At 50.5% G+C, this 25089-nt stretch overlaps 1 protein-coding gene across 1 annotated transcript; it reads right to left on the bottom strand.

The window, feature by feature from the left end:
• Positions 1–1753: 1753 nt before the first annotated feature.
• On the bottom strand, positions 1754–23968 carry SMG5 (SMG5 nonsense mediated mRNA decay factor). Its single transcript, XM_032204602.1, has 22 exons — positions 23834–23968; positions 20083–20181; positions 19344–19467; positions 18527–18683; positions 16084–16173; positions 14931–15020; positions 13946–14024; positions 13375–13500; positions 12845–12913; positions 11528–11736; positions 11248–11385; positions 9443–10144; positions 7454–7623; positions 7089–7164; positions 6258–6433; positions 5106–5264; positions 4816–4875; positions 4352–4511; positions 3935–4025; positions 3262–3336; positions 2788–2926; positions 1754–2422 (listed from the first exon to the last, which is right to left on the bottom strand). Exons 1-22 carry the CDS (start codon positions 23908–23910, stop codon positions 2339–2341), a joined length of 3150 nt encoding a protein of 1049 aa, XP_032060493.1. The 5' UTR covers positions 23911–23968; the 3' UTR covers positions 1754–2338.
• Positions 23969–25089: the final 1121 nt, after the last annotated feature.

Raw genomic sequence — 25089 nt, forward strand, 5'->3', positions numbered from 1 at the left:
GGCCCCCAGAGGGGAGGGGGGCTCTGCTCTCCACCACACCACATCGCTCCCAGTCCCACAGGGGGCTTCTCTTTTCTTCTCCCATCCCCATCAATTAAAAAAAGCTAGACAAAAGGCTTCAAAATAAAGAAAAAAAAAAACATTGGGAGCACGGGAGGAGCGATCAGCTTCACGGCCCGCCTGAGATCTCTTAACCGTGCCCAGGAAGAGCCGGAGTCTCTGACTGGTGGTGGTTCCTTGGTTTAGCCAAGGAAAGCCCCGCAGGGTTGGGGAGAAGCTGCAAAAGGAAAAAAATCAGCGGGGAAACGCTGTCCCTCTCCCCTCTCCCCTCGCCTTTCCTCGAGTGCGTGGCCCTGCTGGGGCCAGCTCCGGGCGTAATTTAAAGCTTGGCATCTCTCCCTGCTGTGCTACCAGGCTGCATGCTGCAAAGGGAACACAAATTGCAAGACAAACGAAGCAGCTGGGACTTGTGCTATGTTTCCTTTTTTTTTCTTTTTTTTTTTTTTTTTCTTTTTTTTTTTTTTACCTGAAAACAAGGAACATCCTGCCAACTCCAGTACAACGCATGGCGGGAGGAAGGCTTTTGTAGCAGCTTCTGGCTGGCCCACGTGAAAAACAACCGAGCGGAGAGGACTAGTGGTTTTGACTTGCATAGCTGCTGTTAGCTCACGTGGGCAGAGACAGCTGGATCTCCATCCCGTCGCCACAGATGAATTACCAAGAGGCCCTGCAGCCCCGTCTCCCACCACTCAAGCTGTCTTGGGAGCAACCCGTGTCTTCATTTCCAGGCATCAGCACGTGGCGGGCCATCAAACGCAGGTTGCTGGAGATGCTGGAGATGGACGGAGGGCTGAAAGGGCCCTCGAAAGGTCAGGCGGGGAGTTTTGATCTTCCAGCATCCAGCCGTGGAGCAGCTTCCCTTCTTTGCGGGATGCTAAAAGCACTGGAGAGTTTGTGAGCTGCCCCGGAGGGATGCGAGGAGGGGGGGAACACGACGACCACTCCAGTTCTGCCACCCTCTCTAGCAGGACGTAGCAGCAGTGGTGTCAGAACAGCCAGCAGAATAGAGAATGGCTTTGAGATCCTGCTTCCTCCGTTAACGCCTCACTGCAAGGTTTAAAAAAAGGGAAAAAAAAAGGAAAAAAAGGAAAAAAAAAAGAGGCATTGGGACTGTTGATGTCTGCTGGTTCGATCCATCTCAGTCTCTGCATTCCAACCGAGTGGTTGAGCCTCACTGGGGCTTGAATCCTGCGTGGTTCTTCCTCTTCCAGCAACTCTGCTGGACTCCACTCCTTTCCTCCAAGGCCTGAGGCTGGAAGCAAAGAAGCGGGAGGGAGCGGGGAAGGGGGAAAAAGGAGAAAAAAGACAAGGGAAGAGTCCTTTTCACCTCTCTCGAGCAGCCTGGTCGATCCCTTACTGCTCGTGAAGTGTGCAGCTCGTCGAGGAAGCAAGGATGTGCACCAAGCCCACGGGCGCAGCGCTCTTCTCGCAGGCCAACATCGCTTTGCACTGAGCCCGCTCCATGGGGACAGGGAAAGGAAATAAATATGCTTGTTCCAAAAAACAAAAAAATTATATTAAGAGCTTTTTTCCCCCCCCTTTTAAATAGCATCATTGTCTCCTTTTCTCTCTGACATTGGAAGAGTATCCAGAACCCCAAAGGAACTCCACTTCTTTTTTTTTTTTTTTTAATATTATTTATAGATAGAAAAAACTAAGAATTGAAAAGGAAAAAAAAAATCCTTGAAAAATAATTAATTCAAAGGGGAAAAAAGAGAAAAAAAAAGTACGTTTTCCTGTCACCAGATTGCCAAGCAAAAGCTCAACACTCTTTGGATCTTCTTTGCCAAGCAAGGGGGGCTCCGTGTCTGCTCTGCTGGTTCGGTTCCGTTTAAGTCGAGTCCACGCTTTGAAGCCGCCTGCCCATTTCAGCTGACCAAGCAAGCTTTTGGTGGGGAAGGAAGGGGGGAAAAAATGGATGACTGCCCGTCTCTCGCCCGTCCCTGCCGACTGGGAGAAGGGCAGAGCTCTGCCTCGGCCGTGCCGAGGTGCCTCTCTCTTCTCAGAGCAGTTGGCGCCGTCAGAGATGTGCAGCCGTCTGGTTGGGGTGCAGGTGGCGGGTGTCCGTGTGCGTGCCGAATCAGATTATTTGATTTTTTTTTTATTATTTTCTTCTTTTTTTTTTTTTAATTTTTGAAGGTATTTTTCTTATTGTCGTTGCTGCTGCTGCTGCTGCTTCGTGGCTGAGTGTCGCCTGGATGTTTGTTTCCTTTGTTCAGACGCTGCACGTTCCGAGAGGGGGAGAGAAAGGTACACCAACCCGATGCCCTTCTGAACATCAGCCCATCTCTTTCCACTGCTTGTAGAACTCCAGAACGTTTTTTATTTCCACGCTGGCGCTGGTGGCTGCCTGGATGGCAGACTGCAAGCAAACAGACACGACAGGTTATTTTTTTTCTTGCCCTTCACAACCTGGAGATTCTCGGCCACGGCTAGAAGGCCCAGCTCTCCTTCATGATCAAGTTTCTCTGGCATTAAAGGCCTGTACAGACACACAAATCACTTCTCTCTCCTCCCCCAGGATTACTTTGCACCACTACAGCATGCTGGATCGAGGGGCCTTCAAGGAAATATGTGCGGGGACCAAGAGCTTCCAACTAAATTTGGGAAATCCAGGACTTTTTACTCACTGCAGAAAACGTTAAAAAAAAAACCCTCTTGCCAACCCAACCAGATTTTAATCCTGCTAGGAAGCAGGAGGGCTGAGCTCAGCACGGAGTTACTGACCTGCATGGGTGCTGAGAGCGTGCTTGGGTCTTCCAGCTGAAAGCCTGTGATGATGGTGACCATTCCCGTGGTGTCGTCCTCTCCGTTCCCTTGGGACACCGTCAGCTGTTTGCAGCTGTCCAGGATTTTATAGAGATTCCTGCCACGCAGATGCAAAGAAAAGAGAAAGAGGGGAGACCACTTGTTTGTGCAAACAGTTTCAAATATTCTTAGGATGATGCACTGAAAGCAGGGCTGTTTCTCTGCTGCCTGTTGAGGGCTTTTCTGGGACCCTTTTTAGGGCCAGAAGCGTTTGGTGCCGCACACGATGCACAGAAGGACGCCCTCCCCACCCTCTCTGGGGAATTTGACTGTCACCCACACAGAATATCAAACCAAGCAAGCTGTATGACTGGTCCCAGCGCTAACACTTCCCTCCAGAACCACCTGCCTGCTGGAATCGGGCTCAGACATCTCCAGATGCTGTCATCTTACCAGGCGTCTAAATCCTGTCTCTTCAATTTATGCCTCTCGAAGCTCTTCCCGACATCTTTCTGGCAACGAATGTACCTACGGAAAGATCAGAGTCACTGAGCTCACACTGAGACTGTCACACAGACTGCAGTCAGTGCCCTACAACAGATCTGTCAGGGTCCCCAGGCACCTCTGGCAACGCTGCCTTTTATCAGCCAGACTAATACCTAAAGGATGGCTCCAGAAACCCCCTGTGAAGCCCCTCAGACCGCCTCCCCCCTCTCATCACTGCCACTGGGTGCACTTCACAGATCCCACAAGTGTTTCCAAGGCTGCCAGCCCTGACACAAGCCTTGAAGGTGCACTTTGTCTTTGCAGAAGTGCTGCTGTTTGTCCTGCTGCAGCAAACCTGAGCAATGCTGCTGAAGAGCTGCGACTCCGCTCCTCGGAAGCAGCCACATTTCATGGCCAAGCAGCAACTACAAGCCCATCTGGAGAACCAGCTGCCAAAGCTGTTATTTCCCCACCTCCCCTCTTGCCAAGCACATTCCTGAGGCCTGGCATTCCCTCGGCCCACTCCTCACTCTGCTCTAAGGGATGCACAGCTTGCTCCCATCTCTGATGCTTCCTTCCATCCCAAAATACCCCCGTTACAAAACCAAGGGCAGAGCGCGCCTCCCTCTCCCATTCTCACCTGTTTCCCTTTTTAAATTCTGCCTCCAGATACCGGATGCTGTCCCGAGCACCTGCGTTATCCTTTTTCAGGAAGTCTAAGCCATCGATCACTAACAGAAAAAAAAAAGAAACAGAGACATCTGCCTTAGCAAACTCATCCAGATGCGTCAGGAATTTATCATCCCACAGAACTGTCCCTACACAGCAGCAGTTTCTGGGACAGGATTGGGACAGGATGCGAAGGGGAGGGTGAACAGGGCCTCTCTCTCTTTATTTATTATTATTTTTTTTGATACACCACGTTAGATCCCAAGCATGAGCCACAAACAGGCCCCAAAAGGGACACGTAGAAACCGTGGTTCAGCTGCTGCAGCCGTTCTAAAGGACAGCAGAAGCAGGGTGGAAAGCAGCGTGACACGAAGCAGAGCTCCCGTACCTATTCGAGGGATGATGATTATGAACCTCCCGCTGGTGGCCAGCTGCTTGACGACAGCCAGGTGCTGGCAGAGGGCCTGGGTGTCCGGGACAAGGTAAGGAGACATGGCTGACTGTGCTTTGGGCTGCTGGAGACTTCCCTCCAGCTGAGAAACCTCCAGCTGAAACACAGAGAGACTTGCTTTAACATTTTGCTGAAACAAACGATGGAAGGAGGCAAAATTCCCCTCACGGTGCTCCATCCGGCCCTCCCAACCTTCCAGCACAGAGAAGCTGTGCAGGAAGCAGAGAGCTGGAAGTGGTCGGTTCCATCCCACCCATCACAGCTCTCTTTTGCAGAGAAAACTTTTTAATTCTGCATGGAATGGGAAAAATGGAGGGAGATCTCCCCCTTCCCTTCCCAATTTCAGACATTTCAGGGGCATCACTCTGCCAGGGTTTAGCCAGCAACCAAAGGTCTCCTACCTGCAATCGAAGCTGAGCCATATCTCTCATGAGCCTGTTCCGACGAGCTTCCTCTGCAGCCTAGTTACAAAAACAAACTTCCAAATCAATTAGCAGGAAACACGAGCTGACACAAGCAGCCACTTGCAGAAACAGGGTGAAAAGGGGACACCTGAGTAGGTTTTGGAGGGTAACAGGAGCAAAACTTCCAACTCCAACCCCAAATCTGTTTGATTATAGTTCCAATTTAATAGGAATGATGTAGGGAATTGTGGCAAGCATTGAGAATGAGCCCACCTCTGCCAACTCACCATGTGAAACTGGGCTTGGGCCTGGTGCAGCAAGTTGTCTTGCTCTGACTGTGCTATGCTGATGAAGATCCCAAGCTCTGAGTTGAACTGCAGGATGCTGCCCTGCAAGCGGGTAATGAAGTGGCCAAAGCTCCGAATGCAGCAAATCCGAACAACAGACTGCAAAGAAGCAGAAAACAACCCTCAGAGGAAACATTTCTGATGAAAACGTGCTGCTGAATAGAGGGACATGTGGCGAGGGCTGCAGGAAAAGTCTACAGTTGGCCAGAAAGCTGAGAAGTGTTTGGTGTTTGCAGCCTGGGTTTCCTCAGCTCAAAAAAGCTCCAGAAAACATCCACAGGCTTTCCCTCAGAAACCTCTGCTCGAGCTGGGAGAAGAAATCAAATGAAACTACAACCTCTACACTTGTTTTGGGGCAGGCACTACTCTTTGTTTGTTGCGCTGCTGGCAGAAGGCAGCAAAAGGTGAGCTCACGTGGGACGTGACGTTGATGTTCTTTGCTCCAGCTGCCCCAGCAGGTTGAGAGGACATTCAGGACCTCACCCAGCCGGGCTGCGATTTAACAGCGTGGGGTTAAGATGTTAGCATATTCCCCACCCCGAAGGAAGCAGACGGGTCCAGCAATGCAAAACAGAAGACCAGTTGTTTGTTGTTTTCTTTCTGAAGACAGCTACACCACCCCTAAATTATCACCTTGGTCCTTTACATTTGGGGAGACAGACAGAAGTGCTCTGCGAGGGCACGCAGCGCCACAAAACACAACATTTCACCAACTTCTGCTTTTTCTTGTGTAGGATCACAGGATGTATCCTGCAACTCCGACCCTTTCATCCAAGGCAGGGCAGAGACAAAACTCTTCTGTCCAGACTGAGAGGTCAGGAGATTGCATGCAGCAAGGCTGGCATGTGACTGTGCTTCCTTTCATAATGATTCTGACAGAGAAGGGGAGGGAAAGCACGCTGGATTTTTGGACACAGATGACTTCAGCAACCACCAATAACAACATGAACTCAGACTCAAGGGTTTGAGTCACTCTGGGGCCTGTTTTGGTGATAAAAATAACTAGATCTTCACCTGCACAGCTAAGATAAGCTGCACTTCCAGAAAGGCAAATGCAGTTCGTGCCAAGATTCGGGATTTACCCTGACTCACCTCCTCCACTGCTGAGAAAATCGGTCGGTCCTGCTCGAAGTTAAACCTCTTGTGTGCATTTTTCAGAGGGGGCAGATTTCGCAGGGCCACATCTTCTGGGAGCAGCAAGTTGGTGTGCAGGTCTGGCAGCTCGGCGCCGCTCAGCATGTCCTTGACTTCATTACAAAGGTCCAGTCCTGGGAAGGAGGGAGGAGAAGCACACCAACATATGCTGATTGAAACAACTGATGCAGAGACAGAGGAAAAATGCTCTAAGGCACATAATGCACGGTGAACAAGGGCGGAGGTTTGTAATTACATAGGTACTGTGAACATGTGCTGGGGGAGGAATGCTGTTAACAAAAAGGCCACCCACAGCACGAAGAGTAACTGCTCCAAACAACCTCTCTGGTCCGAAAAGCTGTAGTTTGGAGGGTCAGCTTGCCCATCCCTTCCAAAAGAGAAGCATCCCTCGAAACTATGCTTCTTAACACCCACGTGGGTTTTTAGGCTGAGGTGCAGGGCACATCGTGAGCATCCAAAGGCTGAAAACTGATTTCCATGATTGCCACGATGGAATCAGACCCTCACTTATGGTCTTGATTCCAATCGGGTTGGCCACACAAGGACTTCATGCACACAGGTGTGAGAGTTTTGGTTATAGGCAGCCCTAAATCATGGATTAATGGAGCTGAAGTCTATAGGACAGTATTTAACTGGAGCGGTGTTTAAATAAGAAAATAACACATGGAAGAAGTCACTTTGCATTGGGCTTAAAGCAAACTGCTACTGGAAACAGAAAAATCACCGAGGCTTGCTGAAACACTGCGTTGCCCTTTCCTTCTCCCCTACCTGATTCCTGCAGGTCTGCAGCAGAAGGCAGAAGGTTCAGGAGCACAGACAGCCTGTTCCACAGGCTCTGAGAGCTCTGCAGAACAAAACACAAAAGGCCACAGAAATCGTCAGGACAGATGTATGCAGTAACCAGGCCACGTGGGCTTCCCATTCTCTTTCGCAGACCTCAAAATGCTTTAAAAACATAAACTTCACGACGCTTTTTGAGGCCACGATGATCTTAATTCAGCTGGTGGGGTGTGGAACCTCACCTCCCGTCCAGGACTGGGCCAACAGTTTCATTAAGCCCTTAGCAGCCCCAGCCCAGCCCAGGGGATCTGAACAGACACAGCCCTGGAGCAAACACCGAGCCCAGTTCCCACCTGAGCACACATGATGATGAGGTCTGTGTTTGTCCTCAGCCAGTCCAGGAACACCTTGACGGTGAGAAGCAGCCCCTCGTTGGTCACGATCTCTAGCTTCTCCTGAAGGGATCGCTCGTTCCTGCAGGATTTGTTACTTGAAATGCTTTCCTCAGAGTCGGACACATCGTCTGGAAAAATAAAAGGGAAAACGAGATGATGGCAGGCATTAAACCTCCCGAGAAACCAAACTTTATAGGTGTGAGAACAGTGCTGAGCTGGAAGAGTCAAGTGGAACTTGTCAGTGCCTCTGCATATCCTGACAAAGCCAGTTCTCTGCCCCCTGTGCTGTTGCTGAGTGTCTTGCTGTTGCACTTTATTCCTCAGCGATGGAAGATTGCTAAGATGGCTCTGTGAAAACCTGACGGAAGTCTTAACCCTCTGCAGCAGCCTCTGAGACTCTGCAACAGAGCAGGGGGGAACAGCACGTGCCAGCACGAGGACGGCATCGTTCACTGCACAGAACAGAGACCACCAGGTGGGTCAACGTGCACCCAGCTTTGGGCTACACAAGAGCAGAAAACAGCATTATTTTACGAGCCAGGGGACCACGAGAACTTCAATATTGAGTACGTTTTGCCCTTTTGTCATTCCACAGACCTGAGGATCTCAAAGTCAGCATCCAGGGCACAGCAACATCCCTCGATGACAACATCAGGCCAGCTACACGAGCGACCTGAGGTCAAGGTAGCAGCAAGCGTGGGATCGGCTGTGTGCTACTCCAGTCCCTTATTTTAATTGCACAGTCACTTCTGTCCATGAGCACAGCGATTATCATTCAATAAATGCTCAGAATCAAAAGGGAGGAAGCAATTTATCCAGAAACCACCCCCAACAGAGCGTTAAAACCGTGAACTAGCCCCGGTTTTGAAACAGCGCAGCTGAGGGAAGGGGAGCTCCAAGCCAAAAAGCACAGGGATTCATTCAACCTCTCACTTTCTGCATCTATAAAGGCAACAGGGCCACACGATTCAGATACATTCCTGGATCTGCAGCTTCTGCATAGCCCACTGAATATATAAAGGAAAACGTTAAACAGACCAACCCCCTTTTGTTTCTTTCTTTCCCCCAAACTCTTTCAAGTGGCTCCAGAGCCAAGCTGGGAGTCACAAATTGCACCCATGATCTAACGCTTCCCCTTCAAATCCTAACCCAGGCAGAGCCTGAATCAGGCCCATTGAGTCTGGCAGCACGATGCAGAAATGTTTCCTTGCTCCAGGGAAGCGGGGAGGAACGACAAACAAGACTGAACAGGCCCATGTGGTTTTATCTGAAACACAAACAACGCCCTGTAGTGCATCAGATCTCCCTTCCAAGCTGTTCTTTCCCAGAGCATTACTCAGTTGCATAAATGGTGTGGTGACAGAGAAATCACAGCTCCACCTGCTGTGCATCTGCAGTTTGGTTCAGCACTGAATTCAGCGTGGAAGCCTTCAGAGGGTCACAGAAAGTGACCTCAAACTCCTCTTGCACGCACCTAGGACACGTCTTCCAGACAAGCCACAACAGTTTTGGTGACATGATGGCTCGTAGAAAACTTCCTCGACTGCGTCTGCACTGGGAAGGATCTGATTACAGAGATTTCACGTGGGGAAGAGGAAGATAATCCAGACTGCTAATCCCTGCTGGAATTATCCCCGGTACTACATCAGAGGTGCTCAGCACCTGGCTGGAATTATTATTCTGCCTGCTGAGCAGAACAACAGCTAACGCTGGCTGGCTGCAGGTGTCTCCTTTGCTCGCTTGCATGGGATCCCAGATGTCAGGCAAGGAGCAAAGCTCCTCCAGGAAACACCCAGCCCCAGATTTGTACGGTACGTGGGCAATCAGCTCATCCACACCTGCCCAAAGGAGAATTTGCAGGATAGAAGGGGGTGGATTTTAGCAAACAGACTGCTCCGAGCTCGCAGCCCTCCACACAGAAGCACAACACATTTCCAACGTCCTTACCTTGCTCTGCCAAGCTGGGTTTCTCCAGATCTCCGTTGACGCATGGCTTGTTGTCCAGCCCATCCTTTAAGACAGCTGGCTCACAGTTTGGTTTCAGAAGGATGTTGCTGAAAGTGGGAGCCAAGCGAAAGCAGCGTTTGGTCTGAAACAGCTGGGTGGACATGGCTTGGAGGTTACTGGCTATGCTCGCGTCGTTAGTGCTCAGGGAAACGGGTCCATTCACTGCCGAATCTGGGGTCTCAGTTTTAGAGATGCTCGGGATCTTAGAGTCCCCAAGCCCACTGCCATCTACACAGTTTTTTAAGGCCTCTTTGGGCCCACTTTTGCCTCGGCTGCTTCCCTCCTCACCCGGCTCATCTTCCATGTCCTCCAAGTCAGACCGAGATTCTTGGCTGTTCATGTCAGAGTCCGTCTCCACATCAAAAGCAGCTTCTGCTTCCTCGTCACTCTTCTCTGAGCCACTTTCTGAGCCATCGCTGCCCTTTGTAGAGCCCTGGCTGGAGTCAGAGTCAAAGCCCTCACTCAGGTCGCTCTCATCCACCTTCTGGGGGTGGCGACGGCGACGCAAACAGGAGAGGCGAGAGTATTTCTTGCTTTTCTTGCAGTCATTCTTCCGCTGTTCCTCTTTGGGCTGGTGATTGGCCAACTCAGCTTCGGCTTCTTTCTCAATCGAGTTCAAAGGCTCCCGCGGCTCCTGGTCATCTGCAGACATTTCAAATGAGGCCACAAGTTAGAAAAGCACCGATGTGTCACACAAGCTGCTTGCCGGCCCCGAGCCAGGGGAACCAGCAGCATAAATTTCAGCCGTCGCTTCTATTATTGTCTTTCACCAGAAAGAGAAGTAATGACAACCCTGAGAGAATGACTCAGACACGAAAAGGGCAGCCGGAAAGACTCGAGAAGCCTGGATTCCTACAGCCCGAGCTGTGCTGCTCCGTTATCAGGCAGCCTCAATGCTGAACGCTGCCAAACCAGCACAGAACACGCAGCTGAATCTGAAATTTTCTCCCCGGCTTTCTAAAATCTGAGAGCCAAGTGACCCACCTAGCAGGCCAGGAGCGTGTGCCAGTCACCCCGATGAAACCAGCCTCCCCACCTCATAACCAGACTGAGTTGACCTCATCCCTTTCCTCCACCAACACGCCCCGAGCCTTTCCAGCAGCCCTCTGTCACCCTGCCAGCTTCAAAACCCAGGCAGGGGAGGAGTCGTTCACTGTTGCTTTTGGCCAGGAAAAGTCCAGCCTTGCATTCTGTGAAATGGTACAAATTGACCGTTTGGAGGGGAAAGATTAAGTGGTTTTCTTTTCTGCTCAACAGGCTCCACCAGCAGCTACAGACCTGCTTTTGTCTGAACAGAGATGAGGCGTGAAGAGTAGGGCCAGCCTCCCCTACAAACTGCTCTGCCCAGGTGTTTTACCTGAGATCATCTCAATGGAAGAGAAAAAGAGTCCAGTAAATAACAGTGAACAAAGACAGAACATAAGCAGCACAGACTGGGGTAAATAGATGATGAACAAGCTGTCAAAAGACACAAAACCATAACTCCTTTCAAGAAAGCAAGCGACCCTTCTATCCTATGATGATTCTGCTACTCGCTGAGAGCATCGAAGTGGAGACTGTCTCCCCAAATTACCCGTCTTCGTGGATTTCAGCCCAGCAGTCAAAAATCAAGATGTTTCTAGCACCACTCAGGCACGATGCGACAAAACCCACGTCCAGGAGATTTAGGAAAGGAAAGGAAAAGCCACCCCCTTATTTTCATGCAAGTGGGGAGAGCCAGCTTAGTTCCATCTCCGTCTTCTTACCTGTGCCATCATTCTGAAAGGCTGGGACTGGATTTTCCCCTTCTTCCAGCTCTGCCTGCAGCCGCATATTGACGTGATTTATCAGGTGAGAGAAGAGGGCCAGCGTGAAAGCAATGGCTGCACTGTACTGCTTCGAACCTGCAAGGAGACAGCTTAATGAGGCAGAGGAGACTGACCGCTAGCCCAAAACACGAGCGCCCACTAAGACTTCTTCTGACTAATTGGACTGCTGATTGTTATCAGATCACTTGATTTCCGAATGGCTGAAGGCACTGGTTACCTGCCCTCTTGAGGCTGTGAACACTCATAAAGCAGATGATCACCATGCGGAAGATCAGGAGATCGGGAAGGAAGGAGTAGCCGCTCTCATACTCTTCTTCATCTTCGCTGGTTGAGCTCAGGTTAGGAGGAGAAGGCAGGTAGAACAAGCACAGGTTGAAATCCTCCAGTACAGACTGGCAGAGTGATGTCAGCTCGGAATCCAGAGAGCTTAACGGGAAGAAAAAATTAACAAGAATTATTATTCAAGACCCAAACTCCTGGCAATGGCTGCGCGGAGAATGACCAGATCTGGCAGAAGCTACAGTTCGGCGATCCTTTGCCCTGGGAATGATAAAGCAAAGGGGAACATAACGCAGGCAACCACAGGTATGAGAAGCAAATGGGATGAATCAGATTACATTTTCCTCTCCAAGGCTGATAAATTAAAGATAAACTATAACTAGGGCACGTCCTTGCAAAGAGATGGGTCACCAGAAAAAACACGGGGTGGGATGGGGTCAGCAGGTGGACTCACACGTCGAGTCCCAGGCCCAAAGGTATTGTCTGGTATCAGTCAATATTTGAATGCTAACCCCATGCTGGGCTGCATCAGCAAGGGCACAGCCAGCACACTGAACGTAATCATTATTCTTCTCTGTTTGGCACTCGTGAAATGGTATCTGGAGTACTGTGTAACACAGCACAGGATGTATGAGAAGAGAGATAGAGAACTGAGTTTGTTCAGTTTGAAGAAGAGAAGGCTTAGGGAAGTATAAACTTTGTGTTCAGGTGCCAAATAGGTGGGTTTAAGGGCCTCAGCCAGAGGACTCTTCTCCATGGTGCACAGCAAAAAGAAGGGAAGCAACAGGCACAAGTTGCAGTGAAGGAAAATAAAAATCCCTCCATGGTAAAGGTGGTGAAAGACTGGAAGGGGAACCAGAGAGGTGTGAAATCTTTGTCCTCAGATTCACTGAAAACTCAACTGGTTGAGGCTCAGAGCAACCTCACCTAATTTCACATTTGAATCTATCGTTACAGCAGACCCTACTTTGGGGAAAAGACTGAACCTCTAGAAAGTCTCCTCCAAACTACACTATTCCATGATGAATTTAATTGCAGTCTGTGTATTAGCCCTTTAAAACGCCTGCTTTATTTCAAGAGGTGAATTTAGAATCACCTGAAAACCTCCCAGCAGAAAAAGACTACATAAAGCTTGGACCTTTTGGCAAAAAGCTTCAGCACAGGCACCGTTATCCTGCAGGGAACAGCCTCTTCCACTTCTGAATGCCTGCTACGGTGAATTATTAATGGAAGATAGAATCTGTCATGACCTTACCTGCTCTTTGGTTGCAAAAGGCTCTGCAGGTACATAAAGCTCACCAGCAACCTCTTAATGTCTTTGCACCTAAAAAGATTGCGAAGAAAACACTGTCAAGCAGGTACCCTCCTGCAGGTATCCATCGCTGAGATGGAAAAGGCTAACAGAGCTGTACCAATAGCTAAATCAGGTCTCGATTGATAACTACATCCTGAGGAAACTGCAGAAAAATGGTTAGTTTACGTATTTCTGCTTTTCACCCATGTCTTGATGCTCCTGTACAGCCACCAGCTCCAGGGGAGAGGGAGAAATACCTCACCTCAACATCTATACCCAGAGAGCCTTCATATTCTCTCCTAAGATCGTGACCTGAGAGACCTGGAATGGGATCTAAACTGGGGCTCCCCAAATTTTGACACTTGCTGCCTCAAATGGGTGACCCAGCAGTTCCCATTTCCCAGAAAGACATTGCTCCTGCCCCAGAATAGGATATTGGTGTGACTGCAAACCCTCAGCCCGCACCCCTCTCCTTTTCCTTGCCCTCCTACCGTTTCTTGCTGGGAGACAGCTTCCTGGTTTCACATTTCTTCAGCTGGTGATACATTTTGGCTGCTTTGTCGTACAGACGCTTCAGGTTCCCATAGGCACCTTCGAAGGACACTTCAGACTGGATACTGAGATATGGAAATAAAACACATCAGGAGTTACTTTGCCACAAGGTTGCTCACGTTCTATGGCTTTACTTCCCTAGAGAGTTATTCAGGCATCTAAACATGAAGATGGGTACAGCTAAGGAACTAAACTCCCCCTGAGATCTGCAAATCCCACTCCAGGCTGCATCACGGCTCTGTCTGCAATGTTTCCACACCTTTTTTAAATTTGTGCCTTAAGGCCATGTTCAGATATCTTAATTCCCTCCACCTCACTGTGCTGGGTGCCTCACTCAGCACTTCCACACCCCTTCAGACACAGCTCTCTAGCCCAGGCATAGGGGCTCAGCTGAAACACTGCCCTGTGTGTTTGTTTAGTGGTCAAAGTAAAGGAGAAAAGAATCTGGCACCAGCAACCACAGAGCACTGATTCTTTGCCCAGAAAGCCAAGATCCTCATGGACACTCACCAGCGTAAATAGCAATAGGTGGCTTCCACGTTGTAGTATTTGCTCCCAGCCAATGTCCCCAGCTGATTAAAAGGCATGCCTGTAATGAAAGAGAGGGGCAATGGAATTAACTTAGATCCTCCAAAGGCCCTGCTAGAAAGCAAAGCCTTTCTTCCTCACTCTGTTTCATGTGAGAGCGAAAACAGGTGGCATCAACAATGCTAAAAAGCTGCAGTACAAAGAACTGGACTACTCGATTCTTTCACCACTTTTTTTTTTTTTTGGCTTTATGGTGCTTTTGGTCCTCCGCACCTTCCTGCCGGCTAGCTGTGTAAGCAGAGCAAACAACTCCTCCTCCACCTCTGTATTAATAATGACAAGACCGTGACTCTGTCATACTGTATTCCTCTTGCCTTAGACAACATCTTGTCAGCATTGAAGAGTTCTGTCCCACCTCACTGCGCTACATAAACGTTGGTCAGTTATTGGTATTGGGGATCAGACTGAACAAACACCTCAGCAAGAATCCTGCAAAGACAGCACAGAGGGCAGATCTCTTTGGAACATCCTTTTTGAGATAAGACAGGCTCCCAACTCTTGCCACAACGTGTTCTCGTAAAGTAGTTCCTTCTAAAAGAGACAGGAACACATGAGATTTTGGGTTAGAGGTGGCAGTGGCAAGGCACAGAGAGGAGCAATAACGCTCTGCTTCTGGCAATGGGCAGCTGGATTTTCCCTCAGCCAGACAAACCCAATTTTACCACATCCATGGAGTTTGACCTTCTCAGATGAGTAAGCTGAGGCCATGCGGGGAGACAACCTTTGCTCTATCTCCTCTGTTTGGCTTGTCAGCAAGAGAGAGTTTCTCAGAAAAGGAAGTGATTTTAACTAGGGAATAAAACCACTCCTCTCTCAGCAGCAGGATGTAAACCTGAACAAAAACCACTACCACCGTTTTCAGGTTAGGGAAAAGTGATGTTAATGACCAAAATGTAACTCAACTCACCAATTTGCGGTGCAACAGAAAGGGCTTGATAGTAAAACCGCTCAGCCAGCAACTCTGTGTCCACTCCTGCCAGTTCGTTCTGATAGCGAGCTGAAAGAAAACCACACACTGCAAATCAGAAACCATCCCTCCACGCCTGTGGTAGCATGTAAGCAAAAAGAAGAATTTCTTCTCCTCCACGTGCTAAGTGCTGATTAATTTCTCCTTGAATAACTCCGTGTTGTGCTCCATTTCCCAGTACCTCAACCAGACTATGTTCTACTACGGCACAGTGTGAAATCTAAAGCAAGACAATAAAACACAAAACACTTGGCTGTGGCTAAATTGTATTTGGGTGGCAGTGGTGGATCGCAGACACAAAAGTAGGCATTTTGGAAACCTTAGGGGACAGCACAGTGAAGAGGTGAGCATGTCTGTCTCCCACCAGCCAGGTATGGCACTCTCACCACCCCCAGGAAACATTTATTTGCAGTGCATTTCCGAGCTGATTCACACAGGTTTCAAGAGCTTGAAGGCTGCTGCTGCGTGCCAAGCACATTTACCCATGACACACGTCAGCTAGCTGTTTTTCACACCATTACATGTTTGCTCACTGCTTTCACACCCACACGGTCACCATCAAGCGAGAAGTTGACACGCTTACCACACGCTTCAGGAGGTGACTGTGGGACAGCCAGGTCTGCTACCCAAAGGATGACACACAGCCAGACACGATGACAAAGAACCCTGGGCTTTGCCGTGGCCCATCACTCTGGATTAATTCACAATAATGCTTAACAAACCTGATTTGCAGTCACACTTCTCACGACAGCGAGGCAACTTTCAAGCAAGCCTCAACTGTGAAATCAGCCCGCTTTGAGTTTCCTTCACACCATCCAAGCAACATGACTGAAAGCAAAGGATTCCGTTCCTTAACGTTCAGGGATGCAGCTGTTTGCTAAACGCAAAACTCTCAGCTACTGGCACACACACACACAAAAGCTCCTGCAATCTGCAGCAGTTATCCGTGACGATTTCACCCTTCAGTGATGAATGTGTGCAAGGGAAACCAGCACCTGCTAGTAACTGGTGACTTACGGTCACGGACTCAGTGCTGCACAGGCACCAGTTTTAACGTATTAAAGGTTACCCTGAAAGATGCTGCTGCTCTTACCTAGATCTCCGAGATAAACCAGGCATCTGTGACATGCCATCTGTGCCCACTCCATCTCCTTCTCCGATGCAGACACGGGTTTCTTGCAGCCTACAGGCAAAATACGAAAGTCACACACACCGCTGGGCACAGGCAGCTGGAAAGACACGCCAGCAGCCCACACCCCTGCCTCAGACCCCAACATTTCACCAGCTGAAAACCACAATCACACGTTCAGACTGCACCGTGGGCTGTTTGGGGCTCCTTACAGACAAGCAGCGGCTCATCCTCGCTGCCAAAAAGGTGACAAGTGCCATGTAGGCACTGATGCTCGCCTCCTCCCCGCTGATCAGGGGCAGCGTGTGCCACGGCATCGCCAGCAGTCACCGAAATGTCTGCCTGCTCAGGCTTTGCCTTAAAGGTACGCCACAGAGAGCTGGCGACGCCTGCACCGAGACGAGAGGACAAAGGCCAATTCCTGTCTACGAGGCACGTGACCGTGTTAACACAGCGTTGAGCACAAGCTAATAAGGCCTGCAGAGGCTGATTTTGTTAGCATGGCTAATGAGGCCTTTGGATAGGAGCTGGCGCAAATCCCTGGAAGCCAGAACAAAAGGCTGAGCACGCCTGCACCTGGCGACAGCACACAGCATGGACATAGCCCCCCGACACTGAAGGTGGCAACGAACTCCAGATCAAGACTGACATTTGGATTCAGAATTGCCAAAAGAAAAAAAAAAAAAGGAAGAAAAGTGGAAAAAAAGAAGTCAGGACAGCAAATCTGTGTTAGAGGCAGGGAGAATTTGCCTCCAGGGAAAAAAAGCAAACAAACAAAAACAGTTCAGGTAGTAGAAAGTGTCAAAAGCAACAGGGGAAGGCTCCAGCCAGCTGACCTGACCTAATTTAAGCTGTGAAACGTGGCTCAGTCCCTGGGAGGGGCTGCAGGTGGGAAGCCACAGTTTCCCATCCCCGCATCAGCACCTTCTCCCCAGCCCGGGGGTTCAGCTGGAGCTCAGGGGCACAGGTTCTGCGTTTGCCCTTCCCCTCCAGAATTCATTTACTGCTGCTGGGCAAAATCAGTGTCACGGATGTGGTCTAGGTTCAGTCTTCCTGTTGCCAAGGTCTCTACTTGAGGAGAAAAATCCCTCAAACAGGAACCCCAGAGGAAGATTTTCAGCTCGGTCCAATCTGCAGCCTGAGCTGCTTTCCTCTTGGCTTGGTTTAAAAGGGTGGAAGTGGTATCTGGAGGCTCAAGTGACCCGTGAGGAATGGTTCCCACTCACCGACAGGCACTGAGTCACACAACACCACCACACGGCCTCGAAAGCTGCGTCCAGACACGCTACTGGATCTATCCTCCCTTTCCTTTTCCCTTTTAATCTTCTCATTTCCCTTTATATAACAATCAAGTTGTCGCCACCCCAATTTGGAGTTCATGCAGGATTCTTCCACATCTATCTCTCCTGGACACGCAAGGTTCCATCTTAATTATGAAGTTACATATTTGTCTGCTGCATCATTTTAATTATAGAGCCCAGACACATCAAGGAACCTGAACACGGGAGCCTTTCAAATGCGATCACACCGCAGGGCATAAACTGATCTAGAGCGTGCATTTTGAAAATTTATTAATTCTGCCGTGCTGAGATACATTTCTAAAATCAACAGTTGCCAGGGACATCTGCCTTATCAACTGACATTTCAAAGCTGATCATGATACAATCATCTCCCAGAAGCTAAGAATAGGATCCCGGCAACTGAAACATTCTACTGCTAAAGGTGTACTAACTCTGATTTCTGCTGTCCTCCCCACTGCTAGCTTGAAAAACGCCAGTTAAACCCTTGCTAATTCAGTTCCCCAAAATTCAGACGATCCATTTCTCAGCTGGACTCACCTAAGACGGAAACAGGCACCTTGAGGTTACTGAGCACAACCCAGGAGCAAAGATGAACGAAGTATTGCAAGATAATCTAGGATGCGAATCCATACACAGCCTTGAGCTGTGAATTCTTTGATTTGCTCTGAAGGTGGTGAGGCACCACAGCAGGTTGCCCAGAGAAGCTGTGGAATCCCTGGAAGTGTTTAAGGCCAGGCTGGATGGGGCTTTGGGCAACCTGCTCTAGTGGAAGGGGGTGTGGAAGGAGATGATCTTTAAGGTCCTTTCCAACGCATTCTGCGATTCTATGATTCCATACAAATTTGCCATCACCAAACGTTTACTAAGGGATTTTCTAACAGGGTTTTCTTGCTATTAGAAACCCTTCTGGCTTCCACAGTTTAATATTAAAAAAAAATAAAAAGCTTTATGGAAAAGGGAACAGGGAGAACAGGACAGGCTGTTCGGAACAGACACCAATCTAATCAGAAACATAAAAGATGGCACCTTGAGTGCTGAAACAAGGATGGATTAGCACAAGGGGAAGCCACCGGTCTGGGATCCAGCCTTAAACACCGAGCACCAACCTATTAGAGGGTCCGTGACATGCGTCCAGTCGATGCAGCACTGCAGCTCCAGCTGATAGTGAGACTGAATGTAGAGGAGAAGGTGCTGGTAAAATCCTATGCCAGCAACTAAGTGAGTCCGGTACGCGCACTCCAGAGTGCTGCGGCTGTGAATGTGCTGGAGGGAAGAGAGGTGAAAAGATTGTCACTGCAGCCCGATGACATTTTAGGCTGGAAACCCAAGTTATATGAAGCAAAATAGCAGGCAACTCAGCTTTTGTTGGTTTTGCACAGTTCTGCACCTCCATTTGCTCAACGGTGTTTTATCTAGTAGTATTTACTGAGGGTAGACACCAAGGAGAAACACTTGGAGCAACAAAGAATAAAAGTAAAATCAAGGTGTCTGGTTAGAACACGCCGTCATTACATCCAGACAACCAGATCACCAGGAGACAGGTCAGAGCATTGGAAAATACAGCGTGAATATTTTGTATTTTCCAGTGATCAATTCTAAGGGGAAAAAAAAATAAACTAGCGCTGACAAAGCCTCCTAAGTCCACCACTGGCACTCGTTCTACGTGGAAAATGTGTTTTGTGAAGCTGGGAAGCCAAAAATTAAGTAAATGATGCTGGAATATACTCTGGAGTGGCAGCCCTCGCAGCAGAGCATTAGAAGTTACCTGCCCACAGCTAGCCAAAAAGCACATCAGCTCCACAACTAAAATTCAGGACTGCCCAGCGTTCAGATAACAACATCTCCAAGCAAATAAAACCTTTAACTTGCTCTGACCCACTGCCTGCCCAGAGACTCTCTCATACCAGAGCAACAGATCCTTACCTTCTTATTTGTTTTAATGAGCTGGATAACTTCATAGTAAACTTTCCTCCAGAGCAGTTCTTCTGCTTTTCTTCCATAATCCACTGGGTGCAAGAACATCAGCTTCACACACAGCTCTCGCAGCCTGAGAGAGACAGCAAAGAATTCGTGTTTAGCCACAGCAGCTTCAAATACAGCTGCCACTACATGAGCAAAACCAAGAAAATCTGAATTAATTACGATGGATGAGCTAGGCTATCGGGTGATGGTACAGCTTGTGCTGCTCCCACACAAGAACATCTGGAAAAGCCCACCCCTAACCAGTTACCACGGCTCAGCTGGCCATCAGCAGCTTCTTAAACTGCAGCAGTGTAAAAAATTGTCTATGGCCACAGGCTAGAAAGAAAAGACAACCCCACGAGGTATCTTCTGAACCCGAAAAAAGATTTATCACATACAAACACGAAGTTTCTACATCGCACTTCTTTTTTTTTAAGATAATTACAAGGAAGGCACCAGCCAACAGCTTTTTTGTATTATAGTGGCACCTGGGAAAGCCCCCAGCCAGAGATTCTGTGGCTAGGTGTTGTTCAAATACCTGAAATTTAGCCTCTGCTCCGAAAACCTGGAGGAATCCGTCCTCAGTGGGTGCACCACAAAGTGAACACACCGCAAAACCGTTGATTCAAGACGTCCACGTGTTACTTCATGTGGGTTTTTCCAGAGAAATACAAAAAAATGACCGCCCTGCCCAACTTACTTGTTCCTCAAGCTGATGTTCTCTGGCTTGAACACTTCTTGATACGCTGCCTTATTACCGAGGATGAGATCCAATCGATGAACAGCCTCTACCACTGCTCTGCAAGGTAATAAAAACATAAAGAGGAGCTTCAGCACGGGTTGTCTGAGGTTATTTTACGAGATCTGGAGTCTCTGCATGGAACCATACATTTAATTTGTTATAAAATGAATTAATTCCCAACGATCGCTACTTTGATAGGGCGAATCAAACTTCCACCAATTCCTGCTTCCTTACCAATTCATCTATGACAGAAAGCAACTTATTTGCCAAAATTTCTTCTCCTTCTTTACCACGATTCCTTAATTAAAGGTCTTAAAGATCTCTAGATGACAGGTAACAGAGGGATTGTTTTCAGTACACCACAGCACCTGACAGGAGGAGAGGAATGTAGGGAAGACTTGGGAGATCAGAACACCAACCTGAACCAACTTCTTCCTAAAAAATCACGGAGAAAACCCAGACCAGAGTACAAGTGGCCCAGAAGCCTGCCCCTAACCTGGATGTCCTTCTGCTCACTAACATCTTTCTCCTGCGGCGTGGAGATCCTCTGCAAACTCTAACAACCCACTGCTCTCCAAAGGGAGAACGGCAAGCAAGGAGAATCCGTTTTCTTTAGCAGGTTAAGATGCTAAATACAAAGCCACGAAGCATTCGTCCAAGCTCGTGGCATATCGACGGGGGAAAAAGAAGAAAAATAAACCTCCACACACCCCTAGCTTCCCCCAAAGTCACCATCCTTGCTGCAGCCTGTGCTCCGTGTCCCATCGCCACCTCCCAAAGACCTCCTGCAGCAATCACTGTGGCAGGAAGCGACCAGCGCCGTGCCCGGGGAACTGCTTCGCTTCCTATGCAGAAGGGTGGCCAGAAGAAAGGGGAACTGCTGATTCATTTGATTCCCAGAGAGAAGGAGAGGAAATCTATGATCTATTCCCAAAATAGGTAGCCTCTCCGTCTTCAGAACAGCTGTAAAAATGCCTTCACCATACAGAGAATTGGCGGCTGCTGGGGGTTGGACCCAAGCTCACACATCATTGACACCACCAGGTGGGAAACAACTCGGTGATTTCCTTTTTTTTTTTTTAATACCTAAAAAGGTGCCACGAAGCCCTGTTAAAAGATCCTCGAGTCCAACAGCGACACATTACTTCCCACAAAAGCCAGACGCGGGCACTTGGAGCCACCGGACCCTTTTGCTATTTTTTTTTTTTATGGGATCCTAAAAACTTGATGCCACAAAAACCACAGGGAGCAAGGTTTCTCTTTTAGGATGCGGGTGCTTGTAGGGCACAAGGGATGCCCCATGCTAGAAGCTCTTCTTAGCACAAACTCCAGGAGGAGGCAGAGGCAGGGGCTGCAATGGCCGGAGGTGACTTGCAAGAATCGGATGCCCAGTGGGAAGGAACGCTTTCTGTGTGTCCCTACAGCTCCAGGACAGGGCGAGATGGCAGAGAGAGTTTTATTTGTCCTGTATTTCTTTATTTAATGCATCACCAAGAGGCACGGACTTGGAGGAGCGTGAGGTTTCTCAGGGAGAGGAGCTGCAGCCGCTCGCTTGATCCTGGCACGTGTCGGTGCACAAATACTGCCCAGAACAAGGCTGGCAGGCGAGGAGAGGAGGGCAAAGCCAAGAGAACGCTGTCAAAAAAAAATACCTGGTCGCCCTAAAATAAAAAAAGCAGATTGAAACAGCAGCCAGATTGATCCAGCTGCCACGATCTGAGGTGAAACTCCGGGATTATCCGTCGGGGAAGAGTTAAATGGAACCGATCCGAGGCACGCAGCAAGGAGCGCAAAGTAAAGGAGAGTGAGATACTGCTTGACCTCATCAACTCTCGGGCTGAAATTGAGAAAAATTGTCAAAGGTTCAGGTAGACAGCTGGCTAGGAGAGCTATCAGCCACAGCGAGGAAATTTGTGGCTGCTGCAGATTTTATAAACCCTGCGCCGAAACCACGACACTCCTGGCTCAAAGGAGATGGAGATCCCCAGGAGCTGCTGTAAGAAACCACTCAGCCAATTCTGCCGTAAGGAAACGACCTCCTTCATGCCCCGAGGACCAGCCCCACGTCTGCTCAAGGAATCTAACCTCAAAGGGCCAAAACCAGCGCCAAAAACCTGTCCGAAGCACGCCAAGGAAATGGATTTTAGCTCCTCCAAGCTGCCACTTGTGCTTTGTGTTTTCGGTCAAGGGTCTCTCCAGGTTTCTCCGAGGGAAGCGAGTTTAGAAGGGGGTGATGAGGCTGGGAGAGGTGAAAGGCCGGGCCCGATGTCACCGGGCAAGCCAGCAGGACGAAAACAAATGGGCTGTGCCCAAAAACATCTCCCTTCAGCACCTCGCTCAGCTCGGAAGGCGCGCTGTCACTGCTCCGCTCGCCTGCCAGCCTGCTTCACAACCGGAGAAACGGCGAAAAAGGGGGCAAGAGGTGGGGGTGGTCCCAAAATAAGGCATCCACGGAGCACCTCGGCACGGTGCCTCGGTCCTGCAGGGCTGGGGAGACCAAAACTGCCCGGATTTTGCCCTGACAGCACCTGCATGGCGTGGAGACGCAGCAGGAGCAGAGCCCCAAGGAGTGTTTTTGTCACCAGGGCTCGCAGCAGCCGTAGCCTTGCCCTCCTTCCAGCAGGAGCCTTCCCAGCCCCAAAATCCTTCCCCCATGTGCCACCGGTGCCACACGGGCCCTGTCGCAGCCTCCCCTTTCCCTGGGTGTCCCCAAGTCTTACCCACGTCCTTCTGCATCCTCGCGTCCCCTACCCCATCCCCGTGGACCCTGCACGACTCCTTCCTCCCCCCAATGTCCTGACCCATCTCCCTGCCCCCTTTGCCTGACCCCCTCGCATTTTCCCTGCATCCCCTTCCCCACATCTTCTCCCCCACCTCCTTTTTTCCTTTTCCTTCCCCTCTTTTGCCTGGGATCCTCCCCCACCTCCTTCCCCAGACCCCCCCTACCCCCCCCAGTCTCCTTTCCCTTGCCCTTCCCACACCCCCAGCCCCTTCCCCCCCGATCCTCCCCAATTTCCCCCTTTCCCCTCCCCTTCCCCTGATCCCCCCCTTATCCCTATGATCCCCCCGATCCTCCCTGCTCTCCTCGATCCCCCGATCCCCTTCATTTCCCCCACTCCCCCTAATTTCACCCACTCCCTACCACCCCCCCTGCTTCCTGGGATCCCCCCTGACACCCCTGATCCCCCCCAGCCCCCTCAATTCCTCCCAACCCTCCTGATCCCCGTGGTCCCCCCTGGTCCCCTCGGGTCCCCTTGATTCCACCCACTCCTCCTGCTCACCCACAGCCCCTTTGATCCCCCCCCATCCCCTTCACCCCCCCGATCCCCTTCAACCCTCTCAGTCTTCTTGACCCCCCCCGATTCCCCCTCACCCCCCCGGTCCCTGGCATCCCCCCTATCCCTCCCAGCCCCCTTCAAACCCTCTCGGTCTCTTTAACCCCCCCCGGTCCCCCTGATCCCCCCTCACCACCTCAATCCCCGGGACCCCCCCCTTGTCCCCAGACCCCCCCTGGCCCCCCTATACCCCCCCAACCCCCCCACACCCCCTCGACCCCCTTCAACCCTCTCCTCCTTGATCCCCCCCGCTCCCCCCTATCCTCCCTCACCCCCCCGCTCCCCTCAACCCCCCGGGACCCCCACGGTGCCCTCCCAACCCCCTCAAACCCCCCCTTAACCCCCTCAATCCCCCTCCCCTCGGGGCTCCTCACCGGTACAGCCGCTTGGTGTGCAGCACCTTAGCCTCGGGCTCGCCGCTCTCACCGCCGGCCCCGCCGCCTTGGCTCATGGCTCCCCGGCGGGGGGGCGAGGCCCGGAACCTTTCCGGAGCCTTCCCGGGGCCTTCCCGGGGCCCCCTCAGCGCCGCCCGCGCCGCCGCCGCCGCCGCCCCCGGCCCCGCTCGGCCGCCATGGCTGCCCCCTAGCCCCCCTTCGCGCGAGCTCTCGCGAGATTTCGGCGGCCGGGCAAACATGGCGGCGGCCGGCCCGGCCTCACCTCGCGAGAGCCCGCCTCCCGCCGCGCCAGGACTTCGTGCTGGCAACATGGCGGCCCTGAGGGCCGGCAACATGGCGGCCGCGCCAGTACTAATGGCTGGCAGCTCTGGCGGCCGGGCCGGCGTGCTCAAAGCGGGGGGCGGAAATCGGCGCTATCGATGCAAAGATCGAAGCCGAAATTTCCTTGAAGTGGTATATTCTTTATTGCAGCGCTGGATGCACGGGGGATCTCTCCACCTATCGTGCATACCCAAAGTGGAAAGCAGTCTTGAATTTATACAATCAATCTGTCAATATTCTACAAGCGCCTGTACATATTCAACACCTATCCCCGCCTTCCCTCGCTTCTCATGCTAATTAGCCTTTTGGCACCTTACACCTGCGTAAAGCCTCCCAAGAATTGTGGGCAGGGGTCTTTGGGACGTGGGCAGTGGTCTTTGGGAGGAAGACCCCGAGCCTTCCTCACAGTGTACTTTTCACCTTTGGCCAGGAATCTGCTGAGTTGGCAGGTTTCATAATTGCAAGAGCAATTAAGAATTTGTTGTATCTTTATAATGAATTCCAATGTCCAGTTTCGAGATACATAGTCCTTACATTTGTTTCTCTGTCCGTCTGCCGCTTCCTTATCATGAGTTCCAGTGTCTTGTTTCGTTGTCTGGGGATTGTCCTTACCTCCCCAATGCCTCCCCAATGCCTCCTTAATCACCATGGAGGTGCTGGGACCGGTTCTTTCAGCTGCTGGGCCCCGGGGGGCTTCCCTGTGGCCGCCTCACACCATGGGTCGGGCGGGAGCTGCAGGGCTGGGCTTCCCCGGACAGCCTCTGAGTCCCCCCCTCGGTGTCGCCTAGCATGCCCTGGATGCCTCCCAGGGCGCCCTCCAAGCCGTTCAGGCAAAACAAGGAATAAATAATAATAATAAATAAACATTCTAAATAAATAATAGGAGTAAATCATAAATTCTCTGCCTAGAGTCT

Source organism: Aythya fuligula, chromosome 28, assembly GCF_009819795.1.
Source record: "Aythya fuligula isolate bAytFul2 chromosome 28, bAytFul2.pri, whole genome shotgun sequence".
NCBI classification, from domain to species: domain Eukaryota; kingdom Metazoa; phylum Chordata; class Aves; order Anseriformes; family Anatidae; genus Aythya; species Aythya fuligula.